We start from the raw sequence: 19,231 nt of genomic DNA, 5'->3' as shown, positions 1-19,231 counted from the left end.
ACGCAATCAACTTGCCAGATTTAAAAATAACCTTACTGGGAAATCACACTTTGCAATAATCTGAGCACTGCGCCCAGAAAAATACGCGTTGCGATACAGACTAGTCGTCATGTTGGGGAGATCTAAAATCGAAAATACTATGTAAATAATCCATTACCTTTGATTCTCTTCATCAGATGTCACTTCCAGGTATCACAGGTCCATAACGAATGTAGTTTTGTTCAAAAAAGCTCATAATTTATGTCCAAAAATCTCCGTCTTGTTAGCACATGATCTAAGCCCGCCGGACTTAACTTCATGAACGAGGGGAAAAAATATATTTACGTTCGTTCAAACATGTCAAACGTTGTATAGCATAAATCATTAGGGCCTTTTTTAACCAGAACATGAATAATATTCAAGGTGGACGAATGCATACTCTTTTATAACGTATTGGAACGAGGGTACCCAACATGAACTCGCGCGCCAGGTGTCTAATGGGCCATCATCGTTCCATGGCTCTTGTTCGGTCAGATGTCCCTCCAGAAGACTCAAAACACTTTGTAAAGGCTGGTGACATCTAGTGGAAGCAATAGGAAGTGCCAAAATATTCTTCAGCCCCTGTGTTTTTCAATGGCATAGGTTTAAAGGTAATACAACACATCAGGTATCCACTTCCTGTCAGAAAATGTCTCAGGGTTTTGCCTGCCAAATGAGTTCTGTTATACTCACAGACACCATTCAAACAGTTTTAGAAACTTTAGAGTGTTTTCTATCCATATATAATAAGTATATGCATATTCTAGTTACTGGGTAGGATTAGTAACCAGATTAAATCGGGTAAAAAAAATGTATCCAGCCGTGCAAATACTGCCCCCTAGCCCTAACAGGTTAAGGTCTTCACCGGTTGTATTCGGCGCATGTGACAAATAAAATTTGATTTGATACAACAATCTGTACTCTTAATTTTTTACTTTTAAAAAAAGAGATCTGGCAACCCCACTGCAATTCGACCCAGACCACACTGTGTTGTGTAATCATTTAGAAAATCCCCCTTTAAAACATACTTGTATTACGAAAAGTCGCTTTGTGAGACTCTGGTTTTATAGTCATTCTAATTTCTCTCCTATGATTTAATGTGTTGCGAAATGCTTTGTGGAAAGTACTTCCCCAACTATTTCTAGAACACAAACACATTTTAACCATTCTGATTGGTCCCAGAAATACTGAGATGGAACACATTTGGGTAATGCGGCATTTAGAAAATGTGTCATTGGCTTTGATACTCTGATTGATTGGTTAGAGATTTTCCAATCGCTGATGACTTAATTTTGTACAACACCTCTCATTTTGACATCACCACAGACTACTTCAACAATGGCAGTCTCAGACTGAATTATGTCGCAACAAACAGAGCAGTGGAAGAATTCAGTTTGAGTCGTTAGGCAACCAGAATGGCTACTCTGCTACCTGAACCATTTTATAAATATACTGAAAGTAATTAACACTGTTGACCCATGCAGGTACGTGGTCATCGCCATGGAGGCTCTGGACCAGCTCCTGATGGCCTGTCACTCCCAGAGCATCAAGCCCTTTGTGGAGAGCTTCCTCCACATGGTGGCCAAGCTGCTGGAGTCCCGGGAGCCAGACCTGCAGGTCCTGGGGACCAACTCGGTAAGTAACACCCCATTGTCCTCTGTGGCTCAGCTGCAAGACCATGGCACTTGCCACGTAAGGATTGTGGGTTCGATTACTGCTGGGACCACCCATATGGAAATGTATGCACACAGGACTGAAATTCGATTATAGAAATGCAGTGCCTTCAGAAAGTATTCACATCTCTTGACTTTTTCCACATTTTATTACATTGCAGCCTTATTTTTGAAATATCACATTTACTTAAGTATTTAGACCCTTTCCTCAATGCTTTGTTGAAGCACCTTTGGCAGCGATTACAACCTCGAGTCTTCTTGGGTATGACGCTACAAGCTTGGCACACATGTATTTGGGGAGTTTCTCCCATTCTTCTCTGCAGATCCTCTCAAGCTCTGTCAGGTTGGATGCGGAGCGTCGCTGCACTGCTATTTTCAGGTCTCTCCAGAGATGTTCAATCGGGTTCTAGTCTGGGCTCTGGATGGGCCACTGAAGAGCATTCAGAGACTTGTCCCGAAGCCACTCCTGCGTTGTCTTGTGTGCTTAGGGTCGTTGAAGGTGAAGGAAGTATCTTGGTGGATTCCAAACTTTTTAAGAAGAATGGAGGCCTCTGTGTTCTTGGGGACCTTCAATGCTGCAGACATTTTTTTGGTACCTTTCCCAGATCTGTGCCTCGACACAATCCTGTCTCTGAGCTCTACGGACAATTCCTTCGACCTCATGGCTTGGTTTTTGCTCTGACATGCACTGTCAACTCTGGGACCTTATGTAGACAGGTGTAAGTCTTTCCAAATCATGTCCAATAAATTGATTTTACCACAGGTGGACTTCAATCAAGTTGTAGAAACATCTCAAGGATGATCAATGGTAACAGGATGCACCTGAGCTCAATTTCGAGTCTCATGGCAAAGGGTCTGAATACTTAAGTTATTTCTGTTTTTGAAAATGTCTAAACCTGTTTTCGCTTTGTCATTATGGGGTATCGTGTGTAGATTGAGAAAAAAATGACTAACTGTAATATCTTGATTAGATAGGTATCCACACCCCTGAGTCAATACATGTTAAATCCACTTTAAGGGTCTCCCGAGTGGCGCAGTGGTCTAAGGCACTGCATCGCAGTGCTAGCTGTGCCACTAGAGATTCTTGTTTTCGAGTACTGGCTCTGTCGCAGGACCATGGGGCGGCGCACAATTGGCCCAGCGTCATCCGGGTTAGGGGAGGGTTTGGCCGGCAGGAATGTCCTTGTTCTAATGCGCATTAGTGACTCCTGTGGCGGGCCGGGGCGCAGTACACGCTGACACAGTCGTCAGGTGTACGGTGTTTCCTCCGACACATTGGTGTGGCTGGCTTCCGAGTTAAGTGTGCATTGTGTCAAGAAGCAGTGTGGCTTGGTCGGATTGTGTTTCGGGGGACGCACGGCTCTCAACCTTCGCCTCTCCCGTGTCCGTATGGGAATTGCAGCGATGAGACAAGACTGTCACTACCAATTGGATACCACGAAAATTGGGGAGACAAAGGGGGTAAAGAAGCTGTGAGTCTTTCTGGGTATGTCTCTAAGAGCTTTGCACACCTGGATTTACAATATTTGCACATTATTCTTTAACCTGTTGGGGCTAGGGGGCAGTATTTGCACGGCCGGATAAAAAACGTACCCGATTTAATCTGGTTACTACTCCTGCCCAGTAACTAGAATATGCATATAATTATTGGCTTTGGATAGAAACCACCCTAAAGTTTCTAAAACTGTTTGAATGGTGTCTGTGAGTATAACAGAACTCATTTGGCAGGCCAAAACCTGAGAAGATTCCTTACAGGAAGTGGCCTGTCTGACCATTTCTTGCCCTCCTTGATCATCTCTAACAAATACAGGGGATCTCTGGCATGACGTGACACTTCCTACGGCTCCCATGGGCTCTCAGAAGGCGGGAAAAAGCTGAACGATGTAATTCCATCCCCAGGCTGAAACACATTAGCGCGTTTGGCAAGTGCTCTATCAGAGGGCCATTAGACTGAGGCTCGTGCATGAGGGGATAGCATGCTTTTACTTTCACTCTCTTTGTAATAAAAAATGATTTCCCGGTCGGAATATTATCGCTTTTTTACGAGAAAAATGGCAAGCGTCCCACCTAGCCCATAGAGGTTAAGTAATACTTCAAGCTCTGTGAAGTTGGTTGTTGATCATTGCTAGGCAGCCGTTTACAGGTCTTGCCATATATTTTACATAACAAAGGGGTTTAATACTCGACATGTCAACTTTTCATTTTTTATTAATTTGTAAAAATTCCTAAAACATAATTCCACTTTGACATTTTGGGGTTTGGGTTTATTTTTATTTTTTTATTTCACCTTTATTTAACCAGGTAGGCCAGTTGAGAACAAGTTCTCATTTACAACTGCGACCTAGCCAAGAGAAAGCAAAGCAGTGCGACAAAAACAACACCACAGAGTTACACATGGAATAATCAAACGTACAGTCAATAACACAATAGAACATCTCTATACAGTGTTTGCAAATGAAGAATGGAGGTAAGGCAATAAATAAGCCATAGTGGCGAAGTAATTACAATTTTGCAATTAACACTGGAGTGATAGATGTGATGATGATGATGTGCAAGTAGAGATACTGGTGAGAGCAGAGAAGAACAAAAAAATAAATATATATATATAGGGATGAGGTAGGTAGGTAGTTGGTTGGATGGGCTATTTACAGATGGGCTGTGTACAGCTGCAGCGATCGGTAAGCTGCTCTGACAGCCACTGCTTGAAGTTAATGAGAGAGATAAGTCTCCTACTTCAGTGATTTCTGCAATTCGTTCCAGTCATTGGCAGCAGAGAACTGGAAGGAAAGGCAGCCAAAGGAGGAATTGGCTTTGGGGGTGACCAGTGAAATATACCTGCTGGAGTGCGTGCTACAGGTGGGTGTTGCTATGGTGACCAGTGAGCTGAGATAAGGCAGAGCTTTACCTAGCAAAGACTTATAGGTGACCTGGAGCCAGTGGGTTTGGCGACGAATATGTAGCGAAGACCAGCCAACGAGAGCATACAGGTCGCAGTGGTGGGTAGAAAATGGGGCTTTGGTGACAAAACGGATGGCACTGTGATAGACTACATCCAATTTGCTGAGTAGAGTGTTGGAGGCTATTTTGTAAATGACATCGCCAAAGTTAAGGATCGGTGGGATAGTCAGTTTTGTTTTACGAGGGTATGTTTGGCAGCATGAGTGAAGGAGGCTTGGTTGCGAAATAAGTAGCCGATTTCTAGATTTAACTTTGGATTGGAGATGCTTAATATGAGTCTGGAAGGAGAGTTTACAGTCTAGCCAGACACCTAGGTATTTATAGTTGTCCACACATATATAGGCCAGTGACACAATCTTAATTTAATCCATTTTAAATTCAGGCTGTAAAACAACATGTGGAAAAAGTCAAAAGGTGTGAGTACTTTCTGAAGCCACTGTTAGAAGGAATGCAAAATAAACTGCCATATGGATTGAATTTGAATGATTTGTCATTTCATTGGGATTCAAACATGTGTTTAGGACCATGGTTGAAAGACTGTGTTCGAATGAAATGTACCTCAGTCATGCAATTCACCCCCCCCCCCATTTATGCTATTTTATGGTTATTTAAATGCCATATTTCATAAACGTTTTAAACAATTTGAAGTTGGCATAGCCTGAATGTTTGAAAGTTGGTCTTGTATCTTAAATGGCAAAGAATAGATAGATGGAATGATTGGATTGGTTGATTGATAGGATATCCTGAACATGTGACAGTTGGTTTGGTGTCTCCATCTTGAATGGGGAGTTATTTTATGGAAATGTATGGGAACATTTATATAGTTATAGTTTAGAAAGATTTTAAAGAATGTGAAGTTTTTTAAAACGTTAGTACATCACTGGGGCTGAGCTCCCTGCCATCCAGGACTTCTATATCAGGCGGTGTGAAAGGAAGTCCGGAAAAGTCATTAAAGACTCCAACCACCTAAGCCATAGACTGCCGTGCAGAAGCAGAGAGAACAAGCGATACCGGTGCAACTACGCAATTCTCTGTCCATGTACGCAGGTACGAGATCGAAGTTAAAGGTACGCAGAAATGAATAGGGCCTGATAATTATTGTATCTTTTTTTTAAACATTTTAATAAAAAAGAAATCCACTGTGTAAATTTAACATCCCGAATCTCGAGCTACAACACACAGACATGTACAGAGTTTGTGCCAACGGACATGGAGAATGATATATAATTATTAAACGTCGCTACCCCGTGTCTGCCCCTCCTCCTGTTTGTTGTGATGCTGAGATTGCCGACTGTCAGCTGTAGTAGACACATGGACAAATCCCTTTTCGACTCTGTGTGTTGTGGAAAGGTAAACACTAATTGTTTCAATCTAACATTAATGAACATAAGATGGACATTCAGTGGGCTCTAAAGTACCAGCAGTTCACTCACATTTGCTAGTGAAAGAAATGAAATGCAGATACGAAAAATAACTGGTCGCATTTGTGCGAGTGTGATATACATTTAATCCTGCGTCCCATTAGTTGTATTTTCCACGTAACATTACGAGGATCACGCAACCTGATAGACAATAACTGTAATTATGATCCACGTCACAAAAAGCATTACAAAAGTATAATCAAATATAAATATCTTGTAATTAAATGGAGTCGGGAGTTTAGAAGACTGCGCAATGAAGAATGAATAAGTGTCTGGTATCAGCTATAGAGGCAATGCTTCTAAAATGCCTTTGGACTAGATTTGAGATTTGATCAATTTCGAAAATCTGAAATTATGTATGCGCTGCAAAGAAAATACATTAGGGCAGAGTCTGGTGAACATGCGCACGGACCAGGCCTGGAGAGAAATCGGCACAATGAAAAGAGGAGGGGGGGGCAGCCTGGTCTACTCCCACCTTTTGACTGTGATGTTGGGGATTTTGGTCATATTCCACAGCAATGAAGACTGCGAACGGATAGTCAGTCTCGTTTCCAAGAACAAAACCCAGTACAGAGCCTCCCTCAGTACAGACATGCTGAGTCCCCTCGTTACCAAGAAGGTTTCAATGATTGCCAGAGGAACTGTTTGCCACAGAGAAGTCTACCCTGATGCCCTGCTGCGTAAGGCTAAATCTGCTTGCTACCAGGCAAATTTATCTAGGAAATGATTTCCTGAACATTTGAAGGTCTCCAGAAGATTTTGTTTCCTATCATAGCTTTTGGTTTTTATTATGGAAAACATGTTTATTTGATGCTGCTGCTCTGCTTCAAACATTTGTTCTTATCATATCCGAGTTTAAAAAAAAAATAAGACGTTTGTACCGAAACAAATTATTTGTTTAATAAAATAAAAAAACTCAAAGTATAAAGGCCCTTTGTGTGTTCTTTCTAATTACATCTTGTTAATGACGTTTATCATATTTGTAAATGGAATGCTGTCAAGAAAGTATTCAAACCTTTTTATAGTCTTGAATTGGTACAATTCTATAATTGCGATCAGACTCACAAACAACATGGCACGAGCGTGCGGGGGAAAGAACCCCAATTTGGCGTGTGCAACGCGCGTGAGTTGAATCTCCAATTTGTAAAAAGTTGGACAGGGTTGGCACGTCTGAACAAGTCTGACATTTACAGGTTCCAGAACAGCTAAGGCATAAGACTGCTAAATTGCTAACAGAATGGCTACACGGAATATCTGAACTGACCCTATTTTATGTTTGCACTGTCTTTCTGCACACTTACATGACTATACACTCACACACTGAGTGTACAAAAAATTAACAACACCTGCTCTTCCTATGACAGACTGACCAGGTGAAAGCTATGATCCCTTATTGATGTCACTTGTTAAATCCACTTCAATCAGTGTAGATCAGGGGTTCCCAAACTTCTTTGACCCATGACCCCATTTTGATATCTCAAAATTCCTGTGGCCCCAACCATGTGAAAATAAATTATGTAATTAACAACCAATGTTTACTTTTTTATTTGGGCCTATGGCAGTCTATTGAAAAACCTTGTAACAGTATTTCTGATCGTCTTCTAAACTCACCATCACATATTCTTAATGTGGGGCTATGTCAATTGCAAATTAGTCTGACAATGTATCTTATCTCACCACCACTAATGACATAGGTTCCCTTGATGCATGTCGCGTCGGAGCTTCTCAAAGTCGACAGTGCCAACCTCATCTATGCTGTCTCATCCAACCTGTATCGATATTTGGTTTTAATGTAGACTAGAGCACTGAATCTAGCTTCACACAGATTTGAGTTGGTGAAGGGAACCTTGCGTTTTATGCTGCTTTCAAGGAAACTGGGAACTGTTAGCAGTTGATGTTATTCTTCAATAACACAGACCCCAAAGCAAATCAGGGGAGAATAAAAAATATTCAAAGAGAAAAAAATCATAGTTATGCTTAGATGTTCATTATTTCCTGTCCTTAATTGTTTCTCCTCTGAACAAAGAGACGTAGATGTAGTTTATAACCCAACTCTAGCCTGTGGTTGACCAATTTAGAATTCCTTACAGTAAAATTGGGCTAACAAGTATCCCATTTCAGGCTCAATGTATAGACAATTTGAACCAATGAGAACTTCCCACATGTAGCTATGAGTCCCGGACTGAAATTCCTCCTGTGTCCCTGACCCATTCAGTTCCCCATTACAGAAAAACAACTATTTCCATTGATCATTAATTCCCTCTTGACCTTTAGTCCTCTGCGTTGTGTATTTATCTTCAAATATTCTCACACTCCCCCTTAGACCATTTTACGAAGAAACATACTTAAAATGTATGTAAAACATGAAAAAATAGACAGTATAAAAACATTAGCAGTAAGCATAAAATCATTCACATTAAACACCTTGCATTTCTATAAAACACAAAGGGCATATTTTACTTGCTGTTGCAATAAGAAATAGATTTCCCACAAAGTTATAGAAAATAGGTATTAACAGGTGTGATGATGATACCCCATACGATTCCTTCCACATCCTGTATTAGGAGGAAACTCACAAAAAAAATTGTCTGCAAGACAATGTGACCCCCCCCCCCACCTGGATTCGGTCTTATGTAGCAACATTTGAATTTCTGTTTTTTACATTGGATAAAACTAGAGACTACAACATGGTACAGTTGAAGTCGGAAGTTTACATCCACTTAGGTTGGAGTCATTAACTCGTTTTTCAACAACTCCACAAATTTCTTGTTAACAAACTTGGCAAGCCGGTTAGGACATCTACTTTGTGCATGACACAAGTAATTTTTCCAACAATTGTTTATAGAGAGATTACTTCACTTATAATTCACTGTATCACAATTCCAGTGCGTCAGAAGTTTACATACACTTCGTTGACTGTGCCTTTAAACAGGTTGGAAAATTCCAGAAAATGTCATGGCTTTAGAAGCTTCTGATAGGCTAATCGACACCATTTGAGTCAATTGGAGGTGTACCTGTGGATGTATTTCAAGGCCTACCTTCAAATTCAGTGCCTCTTTGCTTGACATCGTGGGAAAATTAGAAGAAATCAGCCAAGACCTCAGAAAAATGATTGTAGACCTCCACAAGTCTGGTTCATCCTTGGGAGCAATTTCCAAATGCCTGAAGGTACCACGTTCATCTGTACAAACAATAGTACCCAAGTATAAACACCATGGGACCACGCAGCCGTCATACCGCTCAGGAAGGAGATGCGTTCTGTCTCCTAGAGATGCACCTTTTGCACCAAAGTACGTTCAAATCCATCCCAGACCAACAGCAAAGGACCTTGTGAAGATGCTGGAGGAAACGGGTACAAAAGTATCTATATCCGCAGTAAAACGAAACCTATATTGACATAACCTGAAAGGCCACTCAGCAAGGAAGAAGCCACTGCTCCAAAACCGCCATAAAAATCCAGACTACGGTTTGCAACTGCACATGGGGACAAAGAGCGTACTTTTTGAAGAATTGTCCTCTGGTCTGATGAAAGAAAAATAGAACTGTTTGGCCATAATGACCATCGTTATGTTTGGAGGAAAAAGGGGAAGGCTGAAGAACACCATCCCAACCGTGAAGCACGGGGGTAGCAGCATCATGTTGTGGGGGTGCTTTGCTGCAGGAGGGGACTGGTGCACTTCACAAAATAGATCATGACAATGGAAAATTATGTGGATATATTGAAGCAGCATCTCAAGACAACAGTCAGGAAGTTGAGGCTTGGTTGTAAATGGGTTTTCCAGATGGACAATGACCCCAAGCATACTTCCAAAGTTGTGGCAAAATGGCTTAAGGACCACAAAGTCAAGGTTTTGGAGTGGCCATCACAAAGCCCTGACCTCAATCCTATAGAAAATTTGTGGGCAGAACTGAAAAGGCGTGTGTGAGCAAGGAGGCCTACAAACCTGACTCGGTTACACCAGCTCTGTCAGGAGGAATGGGCTAAAATTCACCCAACTTTTTGTGGGAAGCTTTTTTTGGTCCTCCAATAATCCGTATCGGCGTTAAAACATCTAAATCGGTTGACCTCTAGTGTGTCTGTGTGTGTGAGAGAACAGGTGCACAGATGGAGAAAGTAACAGTCAATTGGTGATGAACGAGCTGTCTTACCGTAGAAGGCTTTGCTGGCTGTGTGTTGTAAATTGGGTCATAAATGTTTGGCTGGATAGAACTGAATAATTATTTTATTGTTTGAATTATCATCCTCCTCTCTTCTCTAGTTTGTCCTTCAAAATAAAAAATAAAGCTGTGATTTTATGTGTGTCCTTGAGAATAGACTCAGTTCAGTTCTGTCTTTTTGAAAGGAGACAATTTAGGACATGAAACACCAGTGAAGAGGTTTTTTTCTCAGTATCAAGTCATCACCATACTGTCCTCGCAGGAGTCCTCAGAATTGAACAATTACAGCTTTTTTTAACACTTTTTTTTTTTTAAACGAGGGCTGAAATGAGGAAATGTATCACAGAGAGAGGGAAGAAGATAAGACTTGAGAGGAAAGCGTGAAGAAGCAATATAGCTCGAAGCAGAAATCCTTTTTCTGCAAGGTCACTCTGTTCCCAAGCAAGGACATCTAAAAACGGGGGTCTGTTGTGCTTACCGTCCACAAACTGACACAATATACTGTTTTTAAGAATCTCACAACACATTTATTTCTTTTTTACACGGATGCACTGTATACAGTTTTACAAACAATTGTTTGCTCAATTCCCCCATGCTAGAGACGGTGTTTTTGTCCAATTTTACATTTATTTGATCATTTTTGGTCAGGGTTGCAATAAATGTGTTTTTGCTAATCAGCGTGGACCGAAGGTTGTGGCTATGTTTTACTCTTAAGCATTCTATGTTTTTCTTCTTGGCACTGCCGCCTGTTCATTTGAGCCTGGTAACAGAGCCGGTTGTTTTAGATGTGAAAGCCAATGAATTACTTATGTGTGGTATAGAGGCTGACTGAGGAGAGGGAGGAAAGAGGGTGTGGGTGGTAGGCTAGAGACTGCCTTTATGTGAGAGCCATGTTAATGGAATGTTCCCTTATGGCACAGGCTAAAACACCGAACTGGTCTCTCTTTAATTTGGTTTTGTACTTCTCATGGTTTCCCTACCATTTTAGCCAGTTAGAAAATTAGCTAAGCATCCATGTTTGTTTTGTTCGCTTGGACTTGGTTTTGTGACCAAATTATATAACCTATCACCAGATTTAAATGAAAATCGTGGGAGGAGTAGGCATATCCTAGAAAGAAAATTTGACAGACTATAACATAAAACTGCTTGTTTCTTTCATCTTTACACATTTTAATAAATATAGGCCTATTCCTCTGAGATTACAAAATGTGAAAGTTGTATATACATGTCGGTGTTTGTATTGTATGTTAGAATACATACATATGTGTGATGTATCCGAATGTTTGGTGTATGTTCGGTATATTTGTAGTAAGTTATTTAACGACATAGCACCTGAAACTGTTAATGAAGGCAATGTGAAAACTCACTACAAATTTCCGAGAAGTGACAGTTGAAAAGGATCTATATCCTCCCTGTTCGTTTCGATAGAAGAGCCACAGTCGACTTGGTACACAGACAGACACATGTAGTCATTGAGTCAGTCACACAAGCGAGCTTGTTCATGCTATAGGGCATGGTATAACCACAGGGAAGTCATCCGCACCGCGTGTCTTATGGATACAACAAAGTTACGATGGCGTGACCCGGGGTACCTGTGTTTGCCCTCGTTCACGCTTTCCTCCCATCTTTGGCTGATTAGGCTGCAACTGATAGCCCTACTTCTATTTTCAGTGTCTTTCACTTCCTGGCCCAAGTTTCCAAACTGAGGAATGGAGACATCAAATTTTATTGGTCACATACACATGGTTAGCAGATGTTAATGTGAGTGTAGCGAAATGCTTGTGCTTCTAGTTCCGACCGTGCAGTAATGTCTAACAAGTAATCTAACAATTTCACAACAACTACCTTATACACACAAGTGTAAAGGAATGAATAAGAATATGTACTTAGAAATATATGGATGAGCGATGGCCGTGCGGCATAGGCAAGATGCTGCAGATGGTATAGACTACAGTATATACATATGAGATGAGTAATGTAGGGTATGTAAACATTATATAAAGTGGCATTGTTTAAAGTGACTAGTGATACATTTATTATATCCCATTTTTTATTATGAAAGTGGCTAGAGATTTGAGTCAGTATGTTGGCAGCAGCCACTGTGTTAGTGATGGCTGTTTAACAGTCTGATGGCCTTGAGATAGAAGCTGTTTTTCAGTCTCTCGGTCCCAGCTTTGATGCACCTGTACTGACCTCGGCTTCTGGATGATAGCGGGGTGAACAGGCAGTGGCTCGGGTGGTTGTTGTCCTTGCTGATCTTTTTGGCCTTCCTGTGACATCGAGTGGTGTAGGTGTCATGGAGGGCAGGTAGTTTGCCCCCGGTGATGCGTTGTGCAGACCTCACTACCCTCTGGAGAGCCTTACGGTTGTGGATGGAGCAGTTGTCTTACCAGGCGGTGATACAGCCTGACAGGATGCTCTCGATTGTGCATCTGTAAAAGTTTGTGTGTTTTCAGTGACGAGCCAAATTTCTTCAGCCTCCTGAGGTTGAAGAGGTGCTGTTGCGCCTTCTTCACCATGCTGTCTGTGTGGGTGGACCATTTCAGTTTGTCCGTGATGTGTACGCCGAGGAACTTAACTTTACACCTTCTCCACTACTGTCCCAGGGTCTCAAGCTTAATGACGAGTTTGGAGGGAACTATCGTATTAAATGCTGAGCTGTAGTCGATGAACAGCATTCTTACATAGATATTCCTCTTGTCCAGATGGGTTAGGGCAGTGTGATTGCGATTGCGTCATCTGTGGACTTATTGGGGCAGTAAGCAAATTGGAATGGCTCTAGGGTGTCAGGTAGGGTGGAGGTGATATGATCCATGACTAGTCTCTCAAAGCACTTCATGATGGCGGAAGTGATTGCTACGGGGCGGTAGTCATTTAGCTCAGTTACCTTAGCTTTCTTGGGAACAGGAACAATGGTGGCCCTCTTGAAGCATGTGGGAACAGTACACTGGGATAGGGATTGATTGAATATGTCCATAAACACACCAGCCAGCTGGTCTGCGCATGCTCTGAGAACACGGCTAGGAATGCCGTCTGGGCTGGAAGCCTTGCGAGGGTTAACACGTTTAAATGTTTTACTCACGTTGGCCGCGGTGACGGAGAGCCCGCAGGTTTTGGTTGCGGGCTGTGGCACTGTATTGTCCTCAAAGCGAGCAAATAAGTTGTTTAGTTTGTCTGGGAGCAAGACCTCGGTGTCCGACGGGGCTGGTTTTCTTTTTGTAATCAGTGATTGACTGTAGACCCTGCCACATACGTCTCGTGTCTGAGCTGTTGAATTGCAACTCTACTTTGTCTCTATACTGATGCTTAGCTTGTTTGATTGCCTTGCGGAGGGAATAGCTACACTGTTTGTTTTCGGTGATGTTTGCGGTCGCCTTGCTATGATTAAATGCAGTGGTTCGCGCTTTCAGTTTTGCGCGAATGCTGCCATCAGTCCACGGATTCTGGTAGGGGAAGGTTTTAATAGTCACTGTGGGTACAACCTCACCAATGCACTTGCTAATAAACTCACTCACCGAATCAGTGTATACATCAATGTTGTTGTCTGAGGTATCCGGAACATATCCCAGTCCACGCGATCGAAGCAATCTTGAACCGTGGAATCTGGTTGGTCGGACTAGCGTTGAACAGACCTGAGCACGGGTGTTTTCTGTTTACGTTTCTGTCTATAGGCTAGGAGCAACAAAATTGAGTTATGGTCAGATTTGCTGAAAGGAGGGCGAGGGAGGGCTTTGTATGCATCGCGGAAGTAGGAGTAGCAATAATCCAGGATGCTGCCAGCCCGGGTCGCGCATTTGATATTGTGATAAAATTTATGGAGCCTTGTTTTCATATTAGCTTTGATAAAATCCCCAGCGACAATAAATGCAGCCTCAGGATATATGGTTTCCAGTTTACATAGAGTCCAATGAAGTTTTTTCAGGGCCATCGAGGTGTCTGCTTGGGGGGATATACAAGGCTGTGATTATAATCAAAGATAATTCTCTGGGTAGATAATGCGGTTGGCATTTGATTGTAAGGAATTCTAGGTCAGGTGAACAAAAGGACTTGAGTTCCTGTATGTTGCTATCAATCACACCATGACTCGTTAATCATAAGGCATACACCCCCGCCCTTCTTCTTACCAGAGAGATGTTTGTTTCTGTCGGCACGATGCTGAAGAAACCGGGTGGCTGTACCGATAACGTATCCCGAGTGAGCCATGCTTCCGTGAAACAGAGAATGTTACAATCTCTGATGTCTCTCTGGAAGGCAACCTTTGCTCTAATTTCATCTACCTTGTTGTCAAGAGACTGGACGTTGGCGAGTAGTATTCTCGGGATCGGTGAGCGATGTGCCCGTCTACGGAGCCTGACCAGAAGACCGCTCTGTCCACCCCTTCTGCGGCGCCGTTTTTGGGTCACCTACTGGGATCCGATCCATTGTCCTGGGTGGTGGTCCAAACAGAGGATACGCTTCGGGAAAGTCGTATTCCTGGTTGCTCTTATATCGAATATCTCTTCCCGGCTGTGTGTAATAAGACTTAAGATTTCCTGAGGTAACAATGTAAGAAATAATACATAAAAAAAACGAAATACTGCATAGTTTCCTATGAACGCGAAGCGAGGCGCCCATCTCTGTCGGCGCCATCTCGTGAGGAATGGAGACTTGGTTTCCAAACTGAGGAATGGAGACTTGGTTTCCAAACTGAGGATGGTCCTGCTTTATTTGAAGTGCATCTTACAAAGGCTTCATAAATCCTTCATATAGGCTTCATAAGCACTACATAGATGCTTCACAAATCATCTATAACCGTATATCATGCTCTAGAGAGATTCATGTGGCTTAACTGTGTGACATAACCATACATTTATTTGGTAACATTCATTAATCCTTTATAGAGCATGAGAGCAGTTATTTTTAGCTGAGGTGTTTTCGTGCTCCATAAAGTTTCCCTTGCACAAAATACCCTAAATATTTGAAATGTGTTTGAGGAGAAGTTCACAAAGCAATACCGCTCCATTGCTCTCTGTGGCTGTGATTTGCAGTGTGATCTCTTTAGTCCTTGTTTGCTTATGTAGTCCCACTTCCAGGGCTAGCCATTGAAGGACCGCGCTCTTGTTTTCTGATTGAGCATGGTCAACAGAGTCCCACTTCATAAGAGGAACAGGAGAGTCTTTGTTCTAGGGAGAGGGCCGAGAAAGCCACATTAGAAAGCAATGAGGTGGATGCCTCTGACTTAATACTGGAAAATAAACGTGCATCCCTTACGTCCTTATCCTAGCTTATATATATGAAGCACTAGATGACCGCAATGTCGAGTGGAAAGTGGACACTGCCTAGCCAGGCTACAGTCAGGCTCAGGCCCAATTGCATTCCCCACTTTCCTTACAGATCAAGGAAATTGGTTACAAGGAAGGAAACTGATTTGAGTTTTGGGGCCTGGCCAAAGGTTGAGATTCTCCAACCTTCTCCTAAAGTGTGCACTTGCACACATCCTGTCATGTATTTAGAAGCATTGGATTGTTGACAAGGACAAAATCGTTTGTTCTGACCCTGAACAAGGCAGTTAACCCACTGTTTCTAGGCCGTCATTGTAAATAAGAATTTGTTCTTAACTGACTTGCCTAGTTAAATAAAGGTTAAATAAAAAGTGGGTTTCCTATGAACGTGATAATGTGGATAACCACGTTAGCTTCACCCTCATGTGGGTGCTAGCAAGCAGGCTAGGTAGTGCTAGGTATCAACAGCCAATCCAGTAGCGCTGGAAGCTATAGTTAGCTTCAACTGTTCAATATCATTGAGTATTTGCATAAAGTTCAGCTTTCCCCAACTTTGGTACCATCCTGTTCACGCTTCCTCGCCCATGCTCGCATTGCACAACAGTCCCCCCTGCCCACCTTGCTTTCCTCCATTGAAAATGAATGGCTTTCGAGGTTTCATTGACCCCTGTATTCTTCTATTGAAACCCACTCTTAGATTTATCATGAATAATTGTGACAGGAAGAGTGGGAGCTGTGACCTTAGTTCACCACTCCACTGTCCACCGCTTACTTAAGAAAGCACACCTACACTTCTACAAGTCTGAAAAGCTACTTCCTTTCCCTACACCTGGCAAAGTCCCATATCGAATTTAATTTAATTTACTTTTCTGTTCATGTAGAAAAAGCTGGTATTTGTTTTAATTGTTCAGATCTTCTTTTGAATGGAAAATCCTTTATTGCAGAGGTCATAGCAGTGTTTCCTCTAGTTTATTTCACTGGCCGGTCACAAAGACGATATGCACGGTGTGACTGCATGAAGACTACCTGGAAAAAAAGATACAATCTCAGGTTGCAGCTACAGATTAAAATCACTGAACTTTCACTTCGCTTTTATCCAAACCCCTCTGAAAGGCACACATACATAAACAGGTTGGAGCAGGGCTGCCTCGCTGGGCGCCCGTGGACAATTGTTGTTGTGGAGGTTAAGTGCTTTGCTAAAGGGCACAACGGTAGGCAGTGGTATTTTAAGATTTGATACCAGCAACCCTCCTGTTACCAGATCACTTCCCGACAGATTATTTCTGTCAGACCCGGGATTCAAACGGTAAAGGCTCTACCCCCTGGTTTAATCACTGTCTCCATCTGAAAAAAATGAATATAGTGAAGATGAGTTGAACTCCACTCTCCTTTAAAACAGAAAAAAGAAAGAAAAATGGCGACCTGGAACGTGTCCAGTGAAATCACAGCAGTGAAAGCTGTTGACCTCTGACTCGATGCCTCTCAACTGTGACTGCCTGGTGTTCTAAATTAGATATGATCACTTTATTGGTCCAACCAAAGTATGACTTCCACTTTTAACCCAACCCCTCCGAAAGAAACACATACATATATAAAGGTTTTGGAGAGATGCTACACTGGATGCCCTGGGAGCTGTTGTTGTGGGGAGGTGAAGTGGGCACAACTGCAGGAAATGGCATCTAGGATTTGATACCAACTTTCTGACAGATTTTTCCCGTCTGACCCGGGATTCGAACTGGCAACCCTCCGGTTGCTGACTCAGCTCTCTAACCGCTAAGCCTCCCTGGATAAATGGATTATCTACACTAGTTATGTAACATAATCTTACGTCTCTTAATCGTATGAGTAAATCAAGTATGATTAAAACAGGGAGTTATTTTTAATGGTTATGTTTTCTACAAATGTTTTTTCTTCTTCATTAGAATTTTGCCAAACAGACTCTGGGAAGCCAAAGAAATTGATCTGTGCCATTTTGTGTATGTGACCGACCGGCTCAAATCGGTCTTATGTTGCAAATATATATATTTATATATATTTTTTCACATTGGATAAAAGTAGAGACAAAAAAATTATATATCATACACTGCATTTGAGGAACATTGGGAAAGTAATTCTGCTTTGAAAGTTTGCAAATTTGTAAACTCACTTTTGAGAAAATGGCCTTTGAATGTTTTGGTACCTACTGCAACGCTCTCCTTTGTCTACACCCATTCAGCATTGTTCACATGCTTTAGCCCCACCCATCTCTTTAAGGATTCACATGTGAGGTCATGTGCGAAACAGAGAGTAGTGTAGTAAAGATTAAGACTAAAAGTGGTAGTAGCCTACAATAAGGATAAATTCCTGTTAAACAGAAAGTGTCCAGATAAAAATATTTGATAAATATTAGATGGTGTTACCCAGACACACTTGTCTAAATTGATGGGTCATGTGAAAGAAATGCTATAACCCCCAACCACGTCTTGCTAAGTGGATGGGTCTCAACAGAAGGTGCAAACGGTACAGCCAAATGGGCACTTGCCCATTAGCAATATCAGAAATAGTGTCAGTATAAATAAAATAATATACAGTACATACAAGAATATCAATAACAATATCAGTGATAAATGAGATAGTTAAATGCTTACAATCAGGGGTAAAGTGGCTGAGCAGCAGGATAAAATGTTTTTATTGTAGCAGCAACTTATGGCGTGTGTGTGTGTGTTAGGAGAGAGTCATTTGAATAGAGGTACTGTAGATAGTGCTGATGAATGGTCCGCCCGAACCACGCATGACCAAGGAAATCTATATTCGGGGAGCCTGTTTCTGTCCTACCCTTGACTTTGGGGCAGGGCATGTGATGTCTTGATCTTCTCAAAAATATACATTTGTCCAGCTGTGTCCAGTCCAGGTGGTGCTTGTACAGGCAGACCATCTATGGGAGGAAGGATGTCAGCGTTGTGCAGCAGCTGAAACCTGGTCCAGACTGAGTCTGAATGCTCCTTGGCGACAACACCAGGCTCCAGAGCATCGAAGCTGTGAAACAGGAAATAACAAAAAAAGTTAAGACATTACCACCTGGCACAACATCAGTATACCTCCCAAGTGTAGATAAGAAGAATAACCTCATACAATGCAATGAAAATTATATTCACCTGAAGTGCAGGTACTGTGGCCGCGGCCTGAAGTACGGAGTCAGGTGTTGTTGCCAGCCATGGCTATCCACCAGCACCGTACCATCCTCCAGTCCAACCAGCTGTGGGATGTTGACCCCTGTCACAGTGCTGTCCTTCATAACACCAGCAATCTCAGACAAAGCGTTCACTCTGGTCTTTCTGAAGCGCTGCTCGATGAGGCCAAAGCACCAGTGGGGGGGGCAAACTTGATATGGCCTGTGATCAGGAAGTGAAGGCCCAGACTGTGGTGGAGCTTGTGCATGGTCCGCCAGGCACGATACCAGAGCACAAACTTGGTCTTGTTTTGGCCACTGCAGTTATCACAATTCAGGTCCACGCGTCTTTCCCCAACTCCATAGTTGGTAAAGAAATGGTGCATGTAGTTGATGACTGTGCTGCTGCCTTTGCTGGATGACATGCCTTCATCAATCAAGTAGTTGACTTGTTGTGGTATTCCTTCACAGCATACACCAAACACGCCACACTTGAGAGGAGTTAAAAAGTAGATGGGACCTGGCAGCATAGGGTCAGAAGGATAGTGCACCTGCAAACAAAAGAACATTAAGATAAGTTCATGAAAAGAAAAT

General features: G+C 42.2%; 1 protein-coding gene across 4 annotated transcripts in view; it reads left to right on the top strand.

Moving 5' to 3' along the window:
• The window catches only part of efr3a (EFR3 homolog A (S. cerevisiae)), a 255,603-nt gene that overhangs the window by 65,710 nt on the left and 170,662 nt on the right, over positions 1–19,231 (top strand). For all 4 annotated transcript variants that reach the window (XM_014139101.2, XM_014139102.2, XM_014139103.2 and 1 more), the window contains one exon: positions 1,503–1,653. In XM_014139101.2, coding sequence (XP_013994576.1) covers positions 1,503–1,653 — 151 coding nt within the window. The remainder of the gene's footprint in view (positions 1–1,502; positions 1,654–19,231) is intronic.

Source organism: Salmo salar, chromosome ssa14 (assembly GCF_905237065.1).
Source record: "Salmo salar chromosome ssa14, Ssal_v3.1, whole genome shotgun sequence".
Lineage (NCBI taxonomy): Eukaryota > Metazoa > Chordata > Actinopteri > Salmoniformes > Salmonidae > Salmo > Salmo salar.
The sequence above is the reverse complement of the archived record's forward strand: the minus strand, read 5'-3'. Positions and strand labels throughout refer to the sequence as shown.